This window comes from Danio aesculapii, chromosome 22 (assembly GCF_903798145.1).
Source record: "Danio aesculapii chromosome 22, fDanAes4.1, whole genome shotgun sequence".
Taxonomy (NCBI): Eukaryota; Metazoa; Chordata; class Actinopteri; order Cypriniformes; family Danionidae; genus Danio; species Danio aesculapii.
In genome coordinates this window covers 9,356,036-9,375,460 of record NC_079456.1, presented here as the reverse complement: position 1 = coordinate 9,375,460, position 19,425 = coordinate 9,356,036, and the positions used below count along the sequence as shown (strand labels likewise).

Genomic DNA, 19,425 nt, shown 5'->3' with positions numbered 1-19,425 from the left:
CATCTTGTCAACTGACCAATTACATTCATAAAGTGTCCTGTGCGGTGAAAGGATAGTAAAGTCACTGTTTCTAAAACCATAATGCAATTTTATTAATTTTTTTGCACCTAACGCTAACAAATCTCGCGATATGACTAACATAATCCCGCAGCCGCGGGATTCTAGGGCACTGTTTTCAAATTTAATTTTCTTCCGGTTTTGTCCAGCACCACGAGAACATGAGGACGCGGCGAAAAGTTGGACAATGATCACAAGACTTCTACCGTGTAAGTACAGTTTGTATTCGTTTAATAAAATTATTGAGTTTTACACGAAGGAACTGAAATAAATGATGCACATTGCCAGTAGCGATGTGGAGTTGCTTTGATTTGGCTAAAATTAGCCGTTATGCTAAAAGTAAGTCGCGTTTGAGCAATATGTCATGTTATTACAGGAATCTGGCGCAGTTTATCAGGGGTTCCCTACACTGGTCCTCGAAGACAGCTGGTCAACATGTTTTCCAGCATCTCTGTCCATCATCCACCTGCTGTGTGTTCAGTCAGAGCTGAAAATGACCATTTCAGGTGAGTTTGGAGTGGAATGGTGTATAAATAAAACAATTTAATAATGATAATAATGCACAAATTTGTTAGAAAAGCTAACAAAAAGCTATATACTATCATTCTATTGTAGATATGTCTCCAGCATTTATTACCATACCAGTATTAATGATTTAGTTTAGCCTACATTAATAGGCTGTCATTAACAATAAGAGCAAAACTTATCAGCATGTATATAAAAAAGTTATTTACTTAATATTTTACACTAACATTAAATGGTAAATAAATGCATGTAGGTGTTATTAGCTCATGTGGAGATTTAACAGGTAAAGTCTAACCACTTTTCTTTTAACTGCTCCTGTAAAATAGTTTTTGTACTGTAATTAATTAAACTGCATTAAGGTTCAAATTTGTCTTGCAGGGTGAATAACAGTCAGTCATCTGTCAGACAGAATTCAATACTCTTTCTCCAGGCCAACTGTAAGAATCATATAAGGCTTTGCATTTATTTATTTGCTGTTCATTAAATAATTTCATTATTACCTTTCTCACTGTTGTTTTGTTTGTCTGTAGAATTGTCTCCAGTGCAAATGATCCTTTGTCATCCCACTCCCTGAGGACACTCCAGAGTAGGTGAGAAACTTGTTGACTGCTTAAAAGTGTATTTAGGTGTATAATGTGTATGAGTTCACATTTGCAAACCTAGAGCTAGTTTTATACCTGTGGTGAGTATTGTGATCTTATTACTGCGTATCCTGATAAACGCTTTAGTAAATAATTGCAACTAGAAACGTTAACGTCATCATAAGCCTGATGTTAGCTATTGCTCTGTTACAGTAATTGTCATTGTGGACTCCAGCAGGTCTACATGTTAAGTTAAGAGACTGGATTCTGAGAGCGAGATCCTGTGAAGTGTTCATCAAAGCTGAAGAGAAGAACTGCATTTGTGTAAGTTTGAAATGTGAAAGAATGTGTGTCTCTGTCTGTCTGGATCGCTCTGACTGTGATTTTGGTGTCACATTTAGGTTCAGCAACTGTCCGGAGTTGGTGGATGTTCTGTCCGAGCCTGATTTAAAATATTGATAAACAGGTACATAGTTATCTTGCATTGTTTGTTTATTTCTGCACAATATTTCAGGAAAATATGTTTTACTACCCCAACAATTAACCCCGTATGTTATATTATTTAAACTATAGATTTCATCTGTTATTCATCATTGTACGTCTCCTGAACATTAGGCATGTCTATAAGATGTTTTAAAATGTTTGTACAGACTCAGGCTGTCAAGCAGACTAAAAATATTAAATTATAATTTTAGTGTAAGCCATGAATGACAGTCTTTGCTTGTCACAAAACTGTGGATGTGTGGATATGGACAGTTGTAAAATGATGAGTAGTAGGGAATGTGTATGTATTGACATTAGATACTGCTCGGTGCATTGCTGTTCATTCACAAAACATGACAGTAATTCTTGATATATTGTACGTTTTTAGTTGTAGGATAATACAAAATCATATTCTCCTCCCTCAGATGCTGTGAAGTGAGTCCAGATGCTAGACACAGAAAAAGATGCTGCAATGGAGGAACACAGCAAGCACCTTCCAGGAAGAGCTGAAGAATATTAGAAATAAAGACTCTAAAATAACATTTCACTTGTGTTGTCCATATTTCTGTGTTGTTGCTTTGTTTATTCTTATTAGACGTGTCTGTTCAACAGTGATGTACATCTGTTACTATGTTACTATATGCACAATAAATAATTTGCTTAATCGTAACACTATTGCATCCTTACATAATGTATTAATTATGATTTTCACGTGATTACAATGCTATAAAGACGTTCAGGTATAACTGGTCTGAAATTGGACCTGATTGCATTTCACAGCTTTAAATAATAAGTTAGATTGTTTTATATGTATAATTAGGCTATTAAAACACTTATTATAAAGAAATAACACGTTTTAAAAACAGCCAGAAAACGTCCAGAACATGACATATTTTGACGTGCAGGGACCGTGTAGAAAAGACGTGCGATTCACGGCCAGAAGACGTAAAAGACGTCGGTTGGATTTTCATTTTGGCACTACTTTTCAACCAGGACGCAACGTGGCGGAGCGACGTCTTTTCAACGGTAATCGGACGTCCAAATGTTTGCTGGGAATGGTTCAAATCAAGTTAAAATAATACTGCAATTAATTAAGTACTTAAAGAAATAAAATTGATTAATATAATTTAAGAATGGTTTATCAAAATAAAGGAATTGTAAATTTATTTAGGTATTAAAATGTTTTTTTTCCTCCTCCCTGTTCTCTCTTCCCTCTGGTAATCTCATCCCCTCCATTCTTATCATCTATCTATGATCTCGTGCTTTTTCTACATTATGCGCGCCACACTCCTATCCAGTAGGTGGCGGAATGCACCATGTAAGTTGGTCTGCCGCCAGTAACACTACAACAACAACAAGAAGAAAAAGGAATGAGATAGCAGCTTTTAAACGTTTCAGTGGACTTCGATTTGTTAACAAACTTTTCTTATACTTCTTATACTTAAACTATATACTATAATAAATGAAGTCCCGTCTTCACGAATCTCCAAGTTTGTTGACTGTCTGAACGCGTTGGACGTGGCTGTTTTTATAAAGTATATGTAACGTTAGGTCTGCAATAATATGAAGAACATTTTAGAGATCATCCTTTTTTTGTTACCAACATACGGTAAGTGTGTGATTTTTCTTTCTCTCTTTATTAATAGCCTACATTAGGTTTTACGTTGACCCCGAAAAGTTGTTTTTGATGTTCTATTTAAGGGAAAACACAAGTTGAAAAAGTCTTAAAAAGCATTTTAAACCAATAGGGTAATGCTGTATTGTTTCATGACTGACAAATTTACGGGTCATTCTACAGAGATGTTTATTCTGGCTCTAGATTATGATTTTTTAAAAATAATTTCATACAGGTACACAATCTATAGAATTCATTCTGTCCATAACATTGGTCATAATACATATTGGTAATAATAATAATAAAAATCACTCTTTTGATATAAATTGACTTAATTTCTATTTCTTAAATATCTATGAAGATAGGCTCATTGTAACTCCATTGTCATTTTTAGAAATATCTTTTATCTTAAGAGTTAAGGTAAGATATGAAGCCTTTAGTTTGTCTGTGACCTTGTTATTTTTGCTGAGGAATTAAAAAAAAATAAAAATAAATATATATTTATATAAATGGATTAATTCCTAATTTAGTGAGTATCAGGATTGTTTCCCACTCGTGATTCATTTGTGTTACTGTGTCAATAGGTAAGGATTTAAAACATAATATGCCAGCTCTTGAAGAAACTGGGGTATTTTTTTTTTACTATAGGTTAAATATCCCACATGCAATGTATCATTTTATGATATGTTGAGATTGAGCAAATGTTGGAGGGTACCAATTTAATAGAGTACATTAGATGCATAAGAAATAAAACCTATAATTTTGTTAAATACAGGGATCGAATATCTTATCAATTTTAATTTCACTTTCAATTTAGACTTTAATTCCATCCCAAAGAGATATATTACAGGGGTCTTGTCAAATTTTCTCTCCATTTCCATCACAGAGAACTCCCAGAGCTTGTTTACAGGCCTAAAGATATGCATAATGGTGCCCACTTTTCTTACATTTGTAAAAAGAAATGCTACTCTTTATCATCTTATTCTTTAAATGTGAAATTCTTTTTTTAGAACCAACAGAACAATTTACAATTTAATGCGCGAAAACAGTGAACCTTTGCGTTTGTGAATTACACTAACTTAACTGTGAACAACTTTTGCTTTAACTTAAGTGTTAGTGGATGATTTCCAAAACCTTTAAATCTGGCAACATTCTTTATTTAACTACATTTTAAACATACAAAGAGATATAAGGTTCAATACATTTTTTAAATAAGCACTAAATGATCTCTTTCTAAATGATTTCTAACTATTAAAGCAGCGAGTTGAATCTGTTATTGACTGTGTCTCTTTGTCTGCAGGTGTGTTTGCTGCTGATGAAGTGCAGATATTGCCAGTGAAGAAGGGAAATTATGTGACTCTAAAACCTCATCATACTCAAATAGATAATATCAATGTTATACAGTGGATTTTTGAAGATCTAATCATTGCTAAATTGGCTGGAAATTACACCTCATATAACAATGAAACAGAGATATTCAGAGATATATTAATGCTGGAAAATCAGAATGGATCTCTGACCATCAAGAACTTGACAACCAATCATACTGGACTTTATAAAGCAGAGATCAACCACAGGACCTCATATACGTTATTCAACGTTACCGTCTATAGTGAGTTTTTTAAAATTGTTTTCATGTTTGTTTGTTTTTATTACAAATTAAACTGAATTAGAGATTTTATTTTTATAATATCACAGTTGTTCAGTGCTGTTATACTCCATGACTATTTGAAGAGTGCAGATGCAAAAACCTCTAAATGCCATCTGAATTTTTCAGTAGTATATAGGGTACTGTGCAAAAGTCTAAGGCCACTAATATTCACCAGAAAAAGGTTTAAAGATGGTTATGTCTATATTTTTATGTAGCATGTAGAGAGTTTAAAATATCAATTTACATTTCCAAACGTTATTTTTGTCATTAATTGTAATTCTACAGTGAGATTGTCAAGTGATCGGTGTAACCCGCGGCGCATGCAATGCGCGTAGCCGTGCATTTATACTTTTGCGCTGTTTCGGTTGCTCTGCAGTAACCCTTCCGAACACTATCTGGCAGTGATTTATCTTCCTCTGTATCGAGTTTCTTCGCTGGTGTTTTTTCTGAATGCTACCTTAGGGTGCTTTCACACCTGTGAATCGATTTATTTGTTCCGAAACAGGGATTAAACTTGTTACAATGTTGCTCTTTGTTCTTGATACGGTTCACTTTCACATGGCAAAGTTTCTAAACGGACCAAAATAGCTAAAACAAGTCATGTGTGAGTAAACCTCCTCCTCACATTGGTCAGAGTTTCACGGTTTATTTTGTCCCGCTCAGCTGTCATGCATCCTTATTTTAATATGTAACGATGAGCAATAAGACAAAATAAGCAAAAGCTGCGCTTTCATTTTGAATGGTGACACCCACAGATGTCGTCACTAAATATAGAGCAGAGGTAAGACTTTCTCATAAATAGCAGTTGGCTAATGCATTATAGGCTTTACATTATAGTGAGAAATAGCAGATGAACCAAGACTGCTGTTCAGTCAACTTTCCTAATGGATAAACAGCTCTCATTAATAGTTAACATGCTTTCACTTTCGTATTTTACTTAAAACGCACATTTACCAGTTGGAATGACCTCCCGCCCTGCTCATAATTCTCTCTTCATATAGCCATATGCCTATGACACATCCATAATACACTGTGATATAGCGGGGCTTTGATCGTATCGCTTTCTCACTACAATCGATCTGCTCCAGAGATCGTTTCAATCGAGCCAAGACCACCTCATTCAGGCGATCTCGGACCGATTGTTTTGGCGCAGATCCGACCACGATTTCTGGTTTCACATATGCCAAACAAACCATGCTAATTGGGGAAACGAGACTGGTTCCAAAACAAAAGTCTAGGTGTGAAAGCACCCTTAATGTACCAGTGGCTCAAACTCGCTCATTTTGAGGCGGGAATCGGCAGACCTGCAACAACTTTAATCATAAGATAAACAAAACAACAGTCTCCATCTAGAGCTCCTTCACGGGTCTCCACACTTGTAAACATAAGTTGCATTGTGCTCGTTGCTTTGGGCTATCACCTCTGCCTACTCTCGTAAGCGCTACCAAGCTGACCAATCACAGAGCTTGCGCTACGTGCTACTACATTTTTTGAGAAGTGCACGTCCGCGTGCGCTTGACGCAGAAGTATAAATCAGTCTTAACTGGTGTCGCATTCCAGGTCCATCACAATCTGAGGTAGAAAAACAATATGACAAAAGACAAGAAAAATATGAATAAAAGTCTCAGAATAAAATATTTGAAGGGATAGTTTACTATTCTGCTACCATGTACTCCTCTTGTTTCAAACCAGTTTGAATTTCTGTTGAACACTAAAGCAGATATAATGATTCTTACAATTTAGCAGTGCTGAAAGTATATTTTTCTTGCTTCATAGTATTGAGAAAACTATGAAACTTTTTTACTTTTTAGGATTCTTTAATAAAAAAGAAAGTTCGAAATAATAGATTTATTTGTAGTCTATTTTTACATTATTAAATATTTTTTAAAAGCTACTTTTTGATATACTTGTAATCAGACGTTAGTTCCCCCTCAGTTGATCACTATGAGTTTATGTCCCACACCCATGCAAGCAGTTTCTTTCCCACTGGGTGTGAACCCTCGAGTGCTGGGAGCCGGGGACGCACTGCGTTCCAGCTTTCAGCCTTGACACAATACTTCGCCAATGGCCAGGAGGTTGCGTACGGGACGCTCGGAGCAGGTGAGCGTAGCAACACGCTTGCATACTCTTCCTCAGGACATGCTGTTTTCCAAAGTGGGTACTCCCACCCGAGCTCAGATGGTGTCACTGGCACTGGCTATGTCAGCCTGTTTAGCACTGCTCAGCTTGGCATAGTGGCTCATTGGGACGATCAGACTCGACTATGCGAAATTAGTGTAGCTAAAATCCGCAGCTGCCTCTGTCTTGTAAAGGAATTGCTGTTCTTTGGCAAAGGACACAATCAAGCCTCTCCTCCAGCCAAGATGGAGTGTGTGTTTCTTAACCTTTCTTCATTGCATCCCATAAGGGTAGTGGCTAATGGCCGATCCTGGTTCTGTGCCCTTTTTGAATGGTTATCTTCTTCGCAAGTGGCCATTCACTTAGGGCGTACTCACACTATGCTATTCCAACCGTGCCCAGGCCCGTTTCCCAGATAGTTTGAGAGGTGTGAGTGCTCTGAATTGGGCTCAGGCAAGGTTCATTTGGCCGGCTCTGGCCCGGTTGGAAGAGGTGTGCCAGAGCGTGGTTTACTTGGGCATTGACGCTGTACGCTTTAGTGTGATTGAGCACTAAAAGCATGACTGAGTCCGAAATTGAAGGCGAGACCTGACTTTTAATGGACCGTTTCATATGTGTTTAATACTCATTCTTACTGTTTAATAAACGCAATCTATCGTAGTTTATTAAAGACGCAACCCCTCACTGCACAACAGTTGCACCTTCAGCAAACCTCCTAATTCCTGCAGCACGAGGACTTTATGATTGTTTATGAGCATCAAAAGTTTTCGACGATATATTTGACTGTGTATCACTGCATCCCAAACCACTAAAACGATATAAATAAAGAAATCTCCATCTTACATCGATGATGTAAGCGTGCTCAGGCCCGAATGCCATTTGAGTGCGGGCCATCAGGGGAGACGGGAGAGGGGACAAGTGTTCTTCGGCCCGGTTCAAGGCAACTGTACATAGTGTGAGTACGCCCTAAGCCTGTGCAATAGCACATTCCTGGATGTGTCCATCCTCAGGATTGGTCTGCAGCATCTGACCTGAGGGCATGTGCTTATGTCTCGACACCACGTGCCTCTGTCTGCGCTCGATGGTCGAACATTTCAGTACAGAGAGTCAACCTCTCTCCGTCCCACGGGTCATCACAAAGATTTTGTGAAAATGCACTGTTACCTCTGTGGTTGCAGACATCCACTGTCTTGATTATCCCAATGACTGGCTGTTCAAGCTCGTTTTCAGGTCTGAACGAGGAAGCACAGAGACATGATGCTCCGGTATCACATTCAGGTCAACTGAAAAAAAGAGTCCTCTCCCTTTCGTGTGGAGTTGATCTTTTCTTGGGATGGAGCTGAACTAAAACGGTATGTCGGTGGGCCCCCGTGTCAGTGCTGACCTGTTGGTATAATCCGTTGGTATGACGTCCGCAGGCACTATGTGCCTCTCTGATTGGGACATATACCGTTCCGGGTTAGCTCAACGCGTAGCCTACATGCTCTCACAGCAGCTTGTGGTACCAGCAGAATGGTGGCCCCCCCCTGGTGCGGTCCTGTTGCTATGGGCATGATTCAGGAAAACCCAGGTCACCCTGTGTGTTTTCTAGAAATCCACCCACTTCCAGCTGTGTCTTCCCTGGTCACTTGGCATGGGTGCACTGGTTCACAGCTGGAAACTGTGAAAGCAAGCATGCGGAAGAATACACTTTTATCCCAGTGAGTCCTTTCGCACAGACGCTGTGCAAGGTCAGACCTTTATATGCCTAATAGCGGAGTGGCTACACCTGTGAGAGTTGCACTTGCCAATTTCATGGGCATTCCATTGGTCTGTTTTTATAAAATTAGAGTGATTAGTGCTTCTAAACGAATCCCCTAGTCGAACAATTTGACATAAACATCTTCGTTCCCTCTTTTGGGGGACGAGGGTTACGTACATAGCCCAGAAGTTATTTTTATGAATTACATGAGTGCATATAATATACTTTTTTTTTTCATTGTATCGGTCAAAATACAACATGATTATTAGCTGAAAAATTACACTTATGTTTATTATGTTCATAAGGCAAGACTAAATTCTCTCTTTAAGTTCTTTTTCTATAACATTCCCAGAAGTGTTTCAGTCTCTGAGATGCTGTTTCTGTTTGTTCTGCAGGTGTGTTTGGTGCTGAAATTAACGTGTCAGTGTCCGTGATTGAGGGACAGACTGTGACTCTTAACACCAATTTTACTGATATGAAGAGAATAATTCGAATGAGGTGGTTTAAAAATAAGTCGTTTTTAATTGCTATATCCAATGGAAGTGAGATCACCAGGGACAAATTCAAAGATGGACTGGAGCTGAACAATCAGACTGGATCTCTGACCATCATGGACATCAAAACCACAGACACTGGAGTTTATAAAGCAGAAATCAACCACCATTATGGGACTTCAGAGTGGTTATTCAATGTTACTGTCAATGGTAAGGATATTTTATATATATATATATATATATATATATATATATATATATATATATATATATATATATATATATACATGTTTTATGTTTTACAAATTTAACTGAATTTTAGTTATACTGTTTTGGACACTTATACAAAGTTAGTTTCACAACATTAGTCATAGAATTTGCTTCAACATATACTGATGTTTTCCATAAATGTATTTACAAACGAATGCATTACAGTGTTTCCTCTAGGATTTTTTCCAGCTGTGGCGGCAGGTCTTTTTTACAAATCTACCAACTACCTATGGCGTTATTTTCAATGACAAATATAGAAATGTCGTGAGTGCAGTATTACAAGTCGAGATCACATTTATGTAATACGAGCATGCGAATCTCTTTGCTTGCACGCTTATTTCTTCTGCTTGTGCACAAAATTTCTTGCACTGCACGCCCTCAAATATACACTGCTTAAGCACAGATCTTCTTGTGCGCTCTCAAATAAACACTGCTGAAGTGCGTTTATGTAACAAGTATGTCTCCAACATTTATACGGTTTGATAGGAATATTTGTGAATGTCTCCAATAGACCTACAGAGCGGCATTAGCACGTCCTGAAGTAAAGTGAAACGGCTATAAACTCCAGCAAGATAAAAAGTCATTGTATGCAGAGCCACAGACCTTTATCTATAAATAAAGTATAATTATGGAAACCGTGTTCATCTTAACTGAAAGCTACGTCGTGTTTGCTGGCCTCACGCATCACGCACCTGTCAGTCAGTCAGGACGCCACCTTAAAGGGTTAAACAAATAATGCATTGCACTACTACGGTTACAGAAAAGTTTGTGCTGTTATAATTCACTTACCTTTTAATGCGTTTTGGTGCGATTATAACCCGCTATAAAAAAAACAACAACAACAACAATGACTGAATGTTTTGAATGAGAAGCTGTAATGTAGCCGTGGCGGGATGAATTCTGGTGTGGTGCCCCGCCATGGCAGAATGAATGTAGCGGAAACCATGCATTATTAGAGGCTGTTTCTGTGAGCTTTTTATACATCCACTGCCTGTCATATTGTAAAGGCCAAAGCTTGTTTGTTAACACTTGATTGAACGCATGTGTGTATCTGAATAAACTTCAGTAGATTATTTTGCTAAACAAATGCAATACATTTCACCTTAACTAGCATGTTAAAAAATAAAACCGTAAAGGAGAATTTTACCCTGAAAATTTACAGTGACTGCTGACAATCTGATCATTTCATGATGACGGATACATTAATTTGTTTGAAGCTGATTTAAATTACAGACACCTTCATCTCTCTTTTTACTACACTGTTGTAGTAGTGTAGTCTTGTCTACTACACTTTATGGTGCCGTTGATTTTCACGATGTTTATTTCTGATTGTTTTTCTTGATCAGGTTCAGGTTTATCTCCAGGTGCTGCGGCAGGAATATCTGTCATTGTTCTGCTGGTGTTTGCAGGAGCAGCGGCTTTTGCGTTTTACTATCGCCATAAATTACCTGATATAAGACGTGAGTATAACAGTCAAGACAACAGGAGAAAATTAAGTATTGTATTACAGGAAAGTTTGTATAATCATAAATCAAATCAAATATTTTCTAATTCTGTAAAGTATATAAAAATCCTGACAGTTAAAGTTCCATATCTGTTTTGTGATAGACATGATATTCAGTGACAAAAATTTGTCTAAATCTAAAATTCTAAAATCTAAATTCTAAAATGAGATCTTTAATCCTAGTGGTTTTCATGGCTTTGATTTTAAATTAATTTCAGATTGCTGATTATTTAAATAATTTTATTTCATATAAAATATATAATGTTTAGTACAGTACTTATATTTTAGAGCAGAATTCTACTATTTTGCCTTCTCAGGCTTTCTCTCTGCTGATAATACGCTGTGTGGAATCTTTAACACAAGACCAGGTATGTTATCCAAAACTACCATGAAGTACAAGCATTTATTAGTTTAAGACATATTTTATATTTCATATTTTCAGGTCTGGGTTTGAGTACAGTGTTAACCTTTGCTTTATTTTTTATTCTAATTTCTATAATAAATTGTATTTTTTTAATGTCATTACAAAATGTACATTTATTTCCTTAATTTGTTGTGATTAAAAATCAAGGTTATTCCACCAAACACTGATTTTGTTTTCAGAAGTTAAAACATTGGTCATGTTGTCATTTAATGCCCAAAAATTACTAAATAAAAAAAGATTTAATGAGAACAATATTGAAATGAACAATATTGCTGTATTGAACTCTGAAATACAAGTCAAAGTAAATTTAAAAATCACTACTTTCTTTTTTTATTTGCTTTCCATCCTGTCCCAACTTTTTCTTTGGGGTCGTATATAGTTATGATGTTGAGATTCATATTTACATATTTCATATATTGTGTTTAATATTTTATAAATCAAATATTTTCTAATCCTGAGAAAGTATATAAAAAATCTTGATGGTTAAAGTTTCAAATTTGGTAACTGTTTTGTGATAGACAAGATATTCAGTGACAGCAATTTGTGGGTTTCTGAAAGAATAGATTTTAACGTAAACAAAAATCTAAATTGAGAACCATAATCATTGTGTTTTTCATGGCTTTGATTTTTATATGAATTTGAGATTTCTGATCACTTAAATATATTAAATATAAAACAAATAATGTTTAGTACAGTACTTTTATCAGTATCATCAGGTCTGTTATCCAAAACATTCAGCAATTATCATTGCATTGCATAATTTCAAGCATTTATTAGATTAATACATATTTTTCACATTTACAGCAAAATTAGCTTTATTCTGAATTTCAAATATAATTTGTCATTTTATTGTTGTCATTAGAAAATGTATGTTTATTTCCTTTATTTGTTGTGATTGAAAATCAAGATTATTCCACCAAATACTGATTTCTTAAAGTTAAAACATTGGTCATTTTGTCATTTGATGCCAAAAAAATTACAAATGAAAAGGATTTAAGTGACAACAATATTTGAAATTTGGAAGAAATGTCATTTGTAGTTTACAATAAAACAAATGTTTTACATAATTGTCCATAGATACTTTTTAGATTTATCAAGCAGTCTCTCTATTTCGTTTAAAGCTATACCGTGTTCAAAATGTGTTCTGTCTGATTAGTCCAAATGCATAAGTTTTTTCAAGTATTTATAATACTTCTGTTTCTTTGTGCTGCTAAAAAGTGGAGCTGCATGAAGTGGAGATCCCCGAACAGCAAAGTCTGAAAAGCAAGTATTAAAATACCCTATGTAAAGTATGGAGCTGTGTGTGGTGTACTTCATTGTCCTACAGCAGAGGCGTCACATTGAAGATTTCATAGTCAGTATAAACTATTTTTAACACCAGCTCTGTTGAAATTGGCTTTGAGAAGTAATAACTGAAGTCTGTGATTGTTCAGTGTTGACCTGCATGATATTGACAAATTCGATTAGTTTGTGTATATTTGATCAGTCTGACTTGCATCTTTTTGTTTGTGCCACTGTATGTGGTTTTATTCATCTTCTTAACTGTTACAGTCACCTCTAGTCTTGCCATTTATGGCCACTAGAGGGCATTCTGGTTGTGTGTTTCCAAACTGCATATCTCATATACCACTGCACCTATCACAGTCTGATCATCTCCAGCTGTTCCCTGTGTACATATTAGTTTTTGCTTTTTAGTATGTCCATAATTAATGTCCATTTGAAACAGCTTTTACCCTGGACGTGAAAAGTGCTGGGATTTTGAGATCCATTCATTTTTAGGATGTGTGCAACACAATGCTGGTTTATTATTGCGCTGATCAAACCACGAGAACAACAGAGTGTATTGTTAACTAGCTTGCACAAGCTTGACGATTTAAAATAACTCTATACCACACTTTGGATATTCCGCTCTTGTACACATATACTTAACTATGCATGAGTGTTACATGCTCACTGGAAAAGCAAAGTCTGCTCAAATAATGCACTGACAGGACATTTCTATGTTGTATGCTTGTTCCTGCTGCTCGCAGTAGTGCTACCTTTCTGACATGGCAACATTGGTAAAATGACACCTCTCGTAAATTGTAATTATTTTATTGCCTTTTTTTAATCAGTGTCAGAATTTAAGTTATCTAGATGAGTTTAAAGCAGTTTTGATATTGGGCAAAGTGCATCCAGAACACTGGGTTTCTGACCTTAAATTTTCATTCTAGTGCATTCCTAGTTTTCTTTGTTGCTTGCTCATTGTGGTCTAGTTTTTGCCAGGTTTTTGTTTGGCCTTGGGATTTCTTGTGTTTTTGTTACCCTTTTTCTATAACATACTGCCTGCCAGAGTTTTCCCTGACATTAACAGCACTGGATGTTTGGTTTTCAGATAAAAGCAGTAAAACAGGCGAATGAGAGTGTCTGCATCTCTACTAACAAGTCAGTTCATGTAGCATTATTGGTTATTAGTTTTATTTCATTAACATTCAATCAAATACTAAATGAAATTAATTAATAATATTCACGTCACAATGTTTATGTACTGCTGTGACAGATGAAGAGAAGATAGTGTCTGTGAAGAAGGGACAATCTGTCACTCTAAAGCCTGATGCTGTAATTCAGAGAGACGATCAGATACTGTGGACGTTTGGACCTGAAGAGACTGTTATCGCTGAAGTCAATACCAGAGAGATCTCCACAGGTGATGGTGCTGATGGGAGATTCAGAGACAGACTGACGCTGGACTCTATGACTGGATCAGTAACAATAACAAACACAGCAAGCGAACATGTTGGAGTCTATAAACTGAAGATCATCAGCAGCACAGGGACCTCATGCCAAACATTCATTCTTACTCTCATACGTGAGTACCTCAAGTCTTTAACTGATATAATGGTGAGTGTTGAAAACTCAGAAGTGATGATTATGTGCCTGTTCCATGCTGCTGGCTAAACAAACTCAGGATATGATTACTTTTTAAGTTTACTAAACCAAATCAAACCAGTGCTGTCGGGCTAATTTTGTACCATGAACCTGATTATCAACTTTCTCTGTTAACTCAGAATTTGATCTGGAGTTCATGAGTGTGTGCACAGGTTGGCAGGACAACAGGAGTAAACAGCCAATCACGTGCATTGAAACAAAAGATATTGTGGTTGACACCTCAGTTTACAAGCAAAAATTATGGCCCAATCCCAGTTCTAACACTTAGCCCTTCCACTCACCTCTACCTCTTGTTTTACACATTCATGTGAAGGGGTAGTGGTGTCCTGATTCTCTACTTCTTTGGAGGTGTAGGGGTAAGGGCCATGCAGCCCTATAAACAAAGATTTTTCAGCACCACACTACAAACGAAGAGGTTTGAGAAATGTCCTAGGCTGTCTGTCAGAAAAGTCTGGAGACTGTGAAAATGCTTTCTATAGCATGTCTACTTGCATGACATTTAGTCATTTACATTTAGTCATTTAGCAGATGCTTTTATCCAAAGCGACTTACAAATGAGGACAAGGAAGCAATTTACACAACCATAAGAGCAACAGTGAATAAGTGTTATAGGCAAGTTTCAGGTGTGTAAAGTCTAAGAAGCAAAGCATTAGTAATGTAAAATGTTTTTTTGAAAGAGAGAGTACAGTTAGTGGTATAGTCAGAGAGGCAGTTACAGATTAGGAAGGAAAGTGGAGACTAAATAGTTTAGTTTTTAGTCATTTCTTGAAGACAGCAAGTGACTCTGCAATTCTGATGCAGTTAGGGAGTTCATTCCACCAACTGGGCAGATTGAATGCGAGAGTTCGGGAAAGGGATTTCTTCCCTCTTAGGGATGGAAACATGAGGCAACGTTCATTCACAGAACGCAAGTTTCTGGAGGGCACATAAATCTGCAGAACTGAGAGCAGATAAGAAGGAGCAAAGCCAGAGGTCGCTTTGTAAGCAAACATCAGAGCTTTGAATTTGATGCGAGCAGCAACTGCCAGCCAGTGCAAACGGGTGAGTAGCGGAGTGACGTGCTCTTTTGGGTTCATCAAAGACCACTCGTGCTGCTGCGTTCTGAATCAGCTGAAGAGGTTTGACAGAGTTAGCTGGAAGCCCGGCTAGTAGAGAGTTGCAGTAGTCCAGTTTGGAGAGAACAAGAGCTTGAACAATGAGTTGAGCTGCATGTTCAGATAGGAAGGGTCGGACCTTTCTGATGTTATAGAGTGCGAATCTGCAAGATCGAGCAGTTCTAGAAATGTGGTCAGAGAAGTTTAGTTGGTCATCACTCATACCCCAAGTGTTTAGATGCTGTAAGTTGGACACCTCTCCCCTCCTAGACACCCTGAATGACCTGTCAGAGAGGTAAGATCTGAACCATTGAATAACAGTGCCTGCAACGCCCAGTGACTCAAGCGTAGATAGCAGGATCTGGTGGTTTGCAGTGTCAAAAGCAGCTGATAAATCCTGCAAGATGAGGACAGATGATTTAGAGTCTGCTTTAGCCAGTCTGAGATCCTCCACAACCGAGAGCAGGGCAGTCTCAGTTGAGTGGCCTTTCTTAAAGCCAGATTGCTTGTTGTCCATGAGGTTGTTTTGAGTAAGAAAGTCCAGGACTTGATTGAACACTACTTTCTCCAGAATCTTGGCCATGAATGGAAGCAGGGATACCGGTCTGTAGTTTTCAAGTAGCGTTTGATCCAGGTTTGTTTCTTTAGCAGTGGGGTTACCCTAGCCTGCTTAAATGAAGTGGGGAATAAACCAGAGTCAAGAGATGTGTTAATTATGTGAGTCAGTGTTGGTATGACTGCAAGAGAAATGGCTTGCAAGAGATGAGAGGGAATGGGATCAAGCGGACAGGTGGTTGCATGGCTAGATAGCACGAGTTTGGACACCTCAGACTCAGAGAGCTGAGAAAAAGAGGTGAGTGTGTGTGGTGTTGGTGGTGTATCTTGCGTTTGTTGTAGGTGCAGCAATTTGAGCACTGATTTTTGCAGTTTTGGTGCAAAAGAATGTAGCAAAGTCATCAGTAGTGAGTGTGGAGGATGCGGGTGGAGGAGGAGGATAGAGGAGGGAGGAAAATGTTTTTAAAAGTGAGCGAGGATTGGTGGCACTGTTGATTTTCTGACGGAAGTATGTCTGCTTTGCAGAAGTAACCTCAGACGAGAAAGAGTACAGATGAATTTGGTATGTTATGAGCTGTTCAGGATTTTTAGTTTTTTGCCCAATTCTCTCTGCAGCCCGAAGTTTTGAGTGATGCTCACAGAGAACATCAGAGAGCCAGGGTGCAGGAGGACTGGCACGGGCTGGCCTGGATGTAAGAGGACATATTTTGTCTAGACATGATGCTAGTGTGGAGCAGAGTGTATCAGTGGCACTGTTCGTATCAAGTGCAAAGAGTTTGCAAGATGGAGGAAGAGAGTCTGAAACAATGGTGGATAGTCTATTGGGTGAGAGAGAGCATAGGTTTCTGCGAAAGGCAACTAGAGTTGGAGTGTGTGGTGGCTCAGGAGTAATGTGGATGTTGAGAGACAGAAGGAAATGATCCGATGTTTGTAGTGGAGTTACTAGTGTTTGATCTGCAAAGCAATGTCGAGTGTAAATAAGGTCTAGCTAATTACCTGATTTGTGAGTAGCAGAAGTAGGTGCTCTTTTGAGGGCATAAGAGGCAAGCAGAGTCTGGAAGTCAGCAGCTTGAGGTCTTTCAATGTGAATGTTGAAGTCACCTAGGACCAACAAGGGAGTGTCATAATTAGAAAAAGATGAGAGAAGAACATCCAGTTCATCTAAGAAGTGACCTAATGTACCCAGTGGGCGGTAGATGACAACCACATTTACGTAGAAGCGGTGAATAATGATAATCTCAGATAAATATGAGAATAGTGAAAATACAAAGTACAGTTTTGTGCTTCTAGCAATGCCTAGAGGCTCGTAAGCAAGATGCACTGCACTGCCTTTTGTTGACATTAGTAAAGAGCAGTGTGCTGCACATTTTATGTTACTGATCATCCACTAGATCAGCAGTCTTAGTGCCAGAGCACTTCCATATAAAGGAAGATTATTGCTCACGCAGTGCATTACACTCAAATTTCAGCAGTAAAAGCAGGAGAATTGGAATGTCTTCATCTCTACTAACAAGTCAGTTCATGTAGCATTATTGGTTATTGGTTTAAGTTCAACTATATTTTATCAAATACTAAATAAGATTAATTCATATCCACATTTCACCATGTTCATGTGCTGCTGTGACAGATGAAGCAAAGATGATGTCGGTGAAGGAGGGAGAATCTGTCACTCTTAGGCCTGATGCTGTAATTCAGAGAAACGATCAGATACTGTGGACGTTTGGACCACAAGAGACTCGTATCAGTGAAGTCAATACCAGAGAGATCTCCAAAGGTGATGGTGCTGAAGGGAGATGTAGAGACAGACTGAAACTGGACCCTACGACTGGATCTGTAACAATAACAAACACAGCAAGCGAACATGTTGGAGTCTATAAACTGAAGGTCATCAGCAGCACAGGGACCTCATACCAAACATTCATTCTTACTCTCACATGTGAGTATCTCAAGTCTTTAACTGATATAATGGTGAGTGTTGAAAACTCAGAAGTGATGATTAGGTGACTGTTCCATGCTGGTGGCTAAACAAACTCAGGTTATGATTACTTTTTAAGTTTACTAAACCAAATCAAACCAGTGCTGTCGGGCTAATTTAGTACCATTAACCTGATTATCAACTTTCTCTGTTAACTCAGAATTTGATCTGGAGTCCATGAGCGTATGCATCACGTGCCTTGAAACAAAAGAGACTGTGATTGACAGTTCGGTTTACAAGCAAAAATTATTGCCCAGTCATAATTCTAACACTTAGCCCTTCCACTCACCTCTACCTCTTGTTTCGCACATTCATGTGAAGGAGTAGTGGTGTCTTGATTCTCCACTGCTTGAAGGTGTAGGGGTAAGGGCCATGTAGCCCTATAAACAAAGATTTTTCAACACCACACTACAAACGAAGAGGTTTGAGAAATGTCCTAGGCTGTCTGTCAGAAAAGCCTGGAGACTGTGAAAATGCTTTCTACAGCATGTCTGGTATGTTAATCTTGTATTCTTGTGGATGCTTACATATGAGAATAGTGAAAATACAAAGTACAGTTTTGTGCTTCTAACTATACCTAGAGGCTCGTAAGCAAGATGCACTGCACTGCCTTTTGTTGACATTAGTAAAGAGCAGTGTGCTGCACATTTTGTGTTACTGATCATCCACTGGATCAGCAGTCTTTGTTCCGGAGCACTTCCATATAAATAAAGATTAGTGCTCACGCAGTGCATTACACTCCAATTTCAGCAGTAAAAGCAGGAGAATTGAATTGTCTTCATCTCTACTAACAAGTCAGTTCATGTACCATTATTGGTTATTGGTTTTAGTTTAACATTTAATCAAATGCTAAATAAGATTAATTCATAATATCCACATTTCACCATGTTTATGTGCTGCTGTGACAGATGAAGCAAGGATGTTGTCGGTGAAGGAGGGAGAATCTGTCACTCTAAAGCCTGATGCTGTAATTCAGAGAGACGATCAGATACTGTGGACGTTTGGACCACAAGAGACTCATATCAATGAAGTCGATACCAGAGAGATCTCCAAAGGTGATGGTGCTGATGGGAGATTCAGAGACAGGCTGATGCTGGACTCTATGATGGGATCATTAACAATAAGAAACGCAACAAGCAAACATGTTGGAGACTATAAACTGAAGATCATCAGCAGCACAGGGACCTCATACCAAACATTCATACTTACTCTCACATGTGAGTATCTCAAGTCTTTAACTGATATAATAGTGAGTGTTGAAAACTCAGAGGTGATGGTTAGGTGCTTGTTCCATGCTGGTGGCTAAAAAATCTCAGGATGATTACTTTTAAGTTTACTAAACTAAATCAAACCAGTGCTGTCTGGTTTTGTTTGTACCGTGACCCTGATTAACTTTCTCTGTTAACTCAA

The 19,425-nt window shown here is 37.8% G+C and overlaps 1 protein-coding gene and 1 long non-coding RNA gene across 6 annotated transcripts in view; both read left to right on the top strand.

Annotated features, from left to right (window-relative positions):
• The first annotated feature begins 236 nt into the window (after positions 1 to 236).
• LOC130216323 (uncharacterized) lies at positions 237 to 2,188 on the top strand. 3 transcript variants are annotated; one of them, XR_008835787.1, is made up of 7 exons: positions 237 to 266; positions 434 to 563; positions 961 to 1,019; positions 1,113 to 1,172; positions 1,377 to 1,487; positions 1,565 to 1,629; positions 2,072 to 2,188. It is a non-coding gene; the product is annotated as an uncharacterized LOC130216323 (long non-coding RNA). The 3 variants fall into 3 exon arrangements; XR_008835789.1 differs by lacking the exon at positions 237 to 266 and having other exon boundaries at positions 457 to 563; positions 1,402 to 1,487; XR_008835788.1 differs by lacking the exon at positions 237 to 266 and having other exon boundaries at positions 457 to 563; positions 1,399 to 1,487.
• Positions 2,189 to 3,017: 829 nt separating this feature from the next.
• LOC130216498 (uncharacterized) overlaps positions 3,018 to 19,425 on the top strand; it is a 29,906-nt gene continuing 13,498 nt past the window's right edge. Inside the window, exons 1-9 of one of the 3 annotated variants that reach the window (XM_056448395.1) lie at positions 3,018 to 3,255; positions 4,562 to 4,873; positions 9,167 to 9,475; positions 10,882 to 10,995; positions 11,357 to 11,407; positions 12,682 to 12,726; positions 14,003 to 14,311; positions 17,668 to 17,976; positions 18,924 to 19,232. In XM_056448395.1, coding sequence (XP_056304370.1) covers positions 3,210 to 3,255; positions 4,562 to 4,873; positions 9,167 to 9,475; positions 10,882 to 10,995; positions 11,357 to 11,407; positions 12,682 to 12,726; positions 14,003 to 14,311; positions 17,668 to 17,976; positions 18,924 to 19,232 — 1,804 coding nt within the window. In that variant the 5' untranslated portion in view covers positions 3,018 to 3,209. The remainder of the gene's footprint in view (positions 3,256 to 4,561; positions 4,874 to 9,166; positions 9,476 to 10,881; positions 10,996 to 11,356; positions 11,408 to 12,681; positions 12,727 to 14,002; positions 14,312 to 17,667; positions 17,977 to 18,923; positions 19,233 to 19,425) is intronic. The other 2 variants (XM_056448396.1, XM_056448397.1) reach the window with 2 other exon arrangements.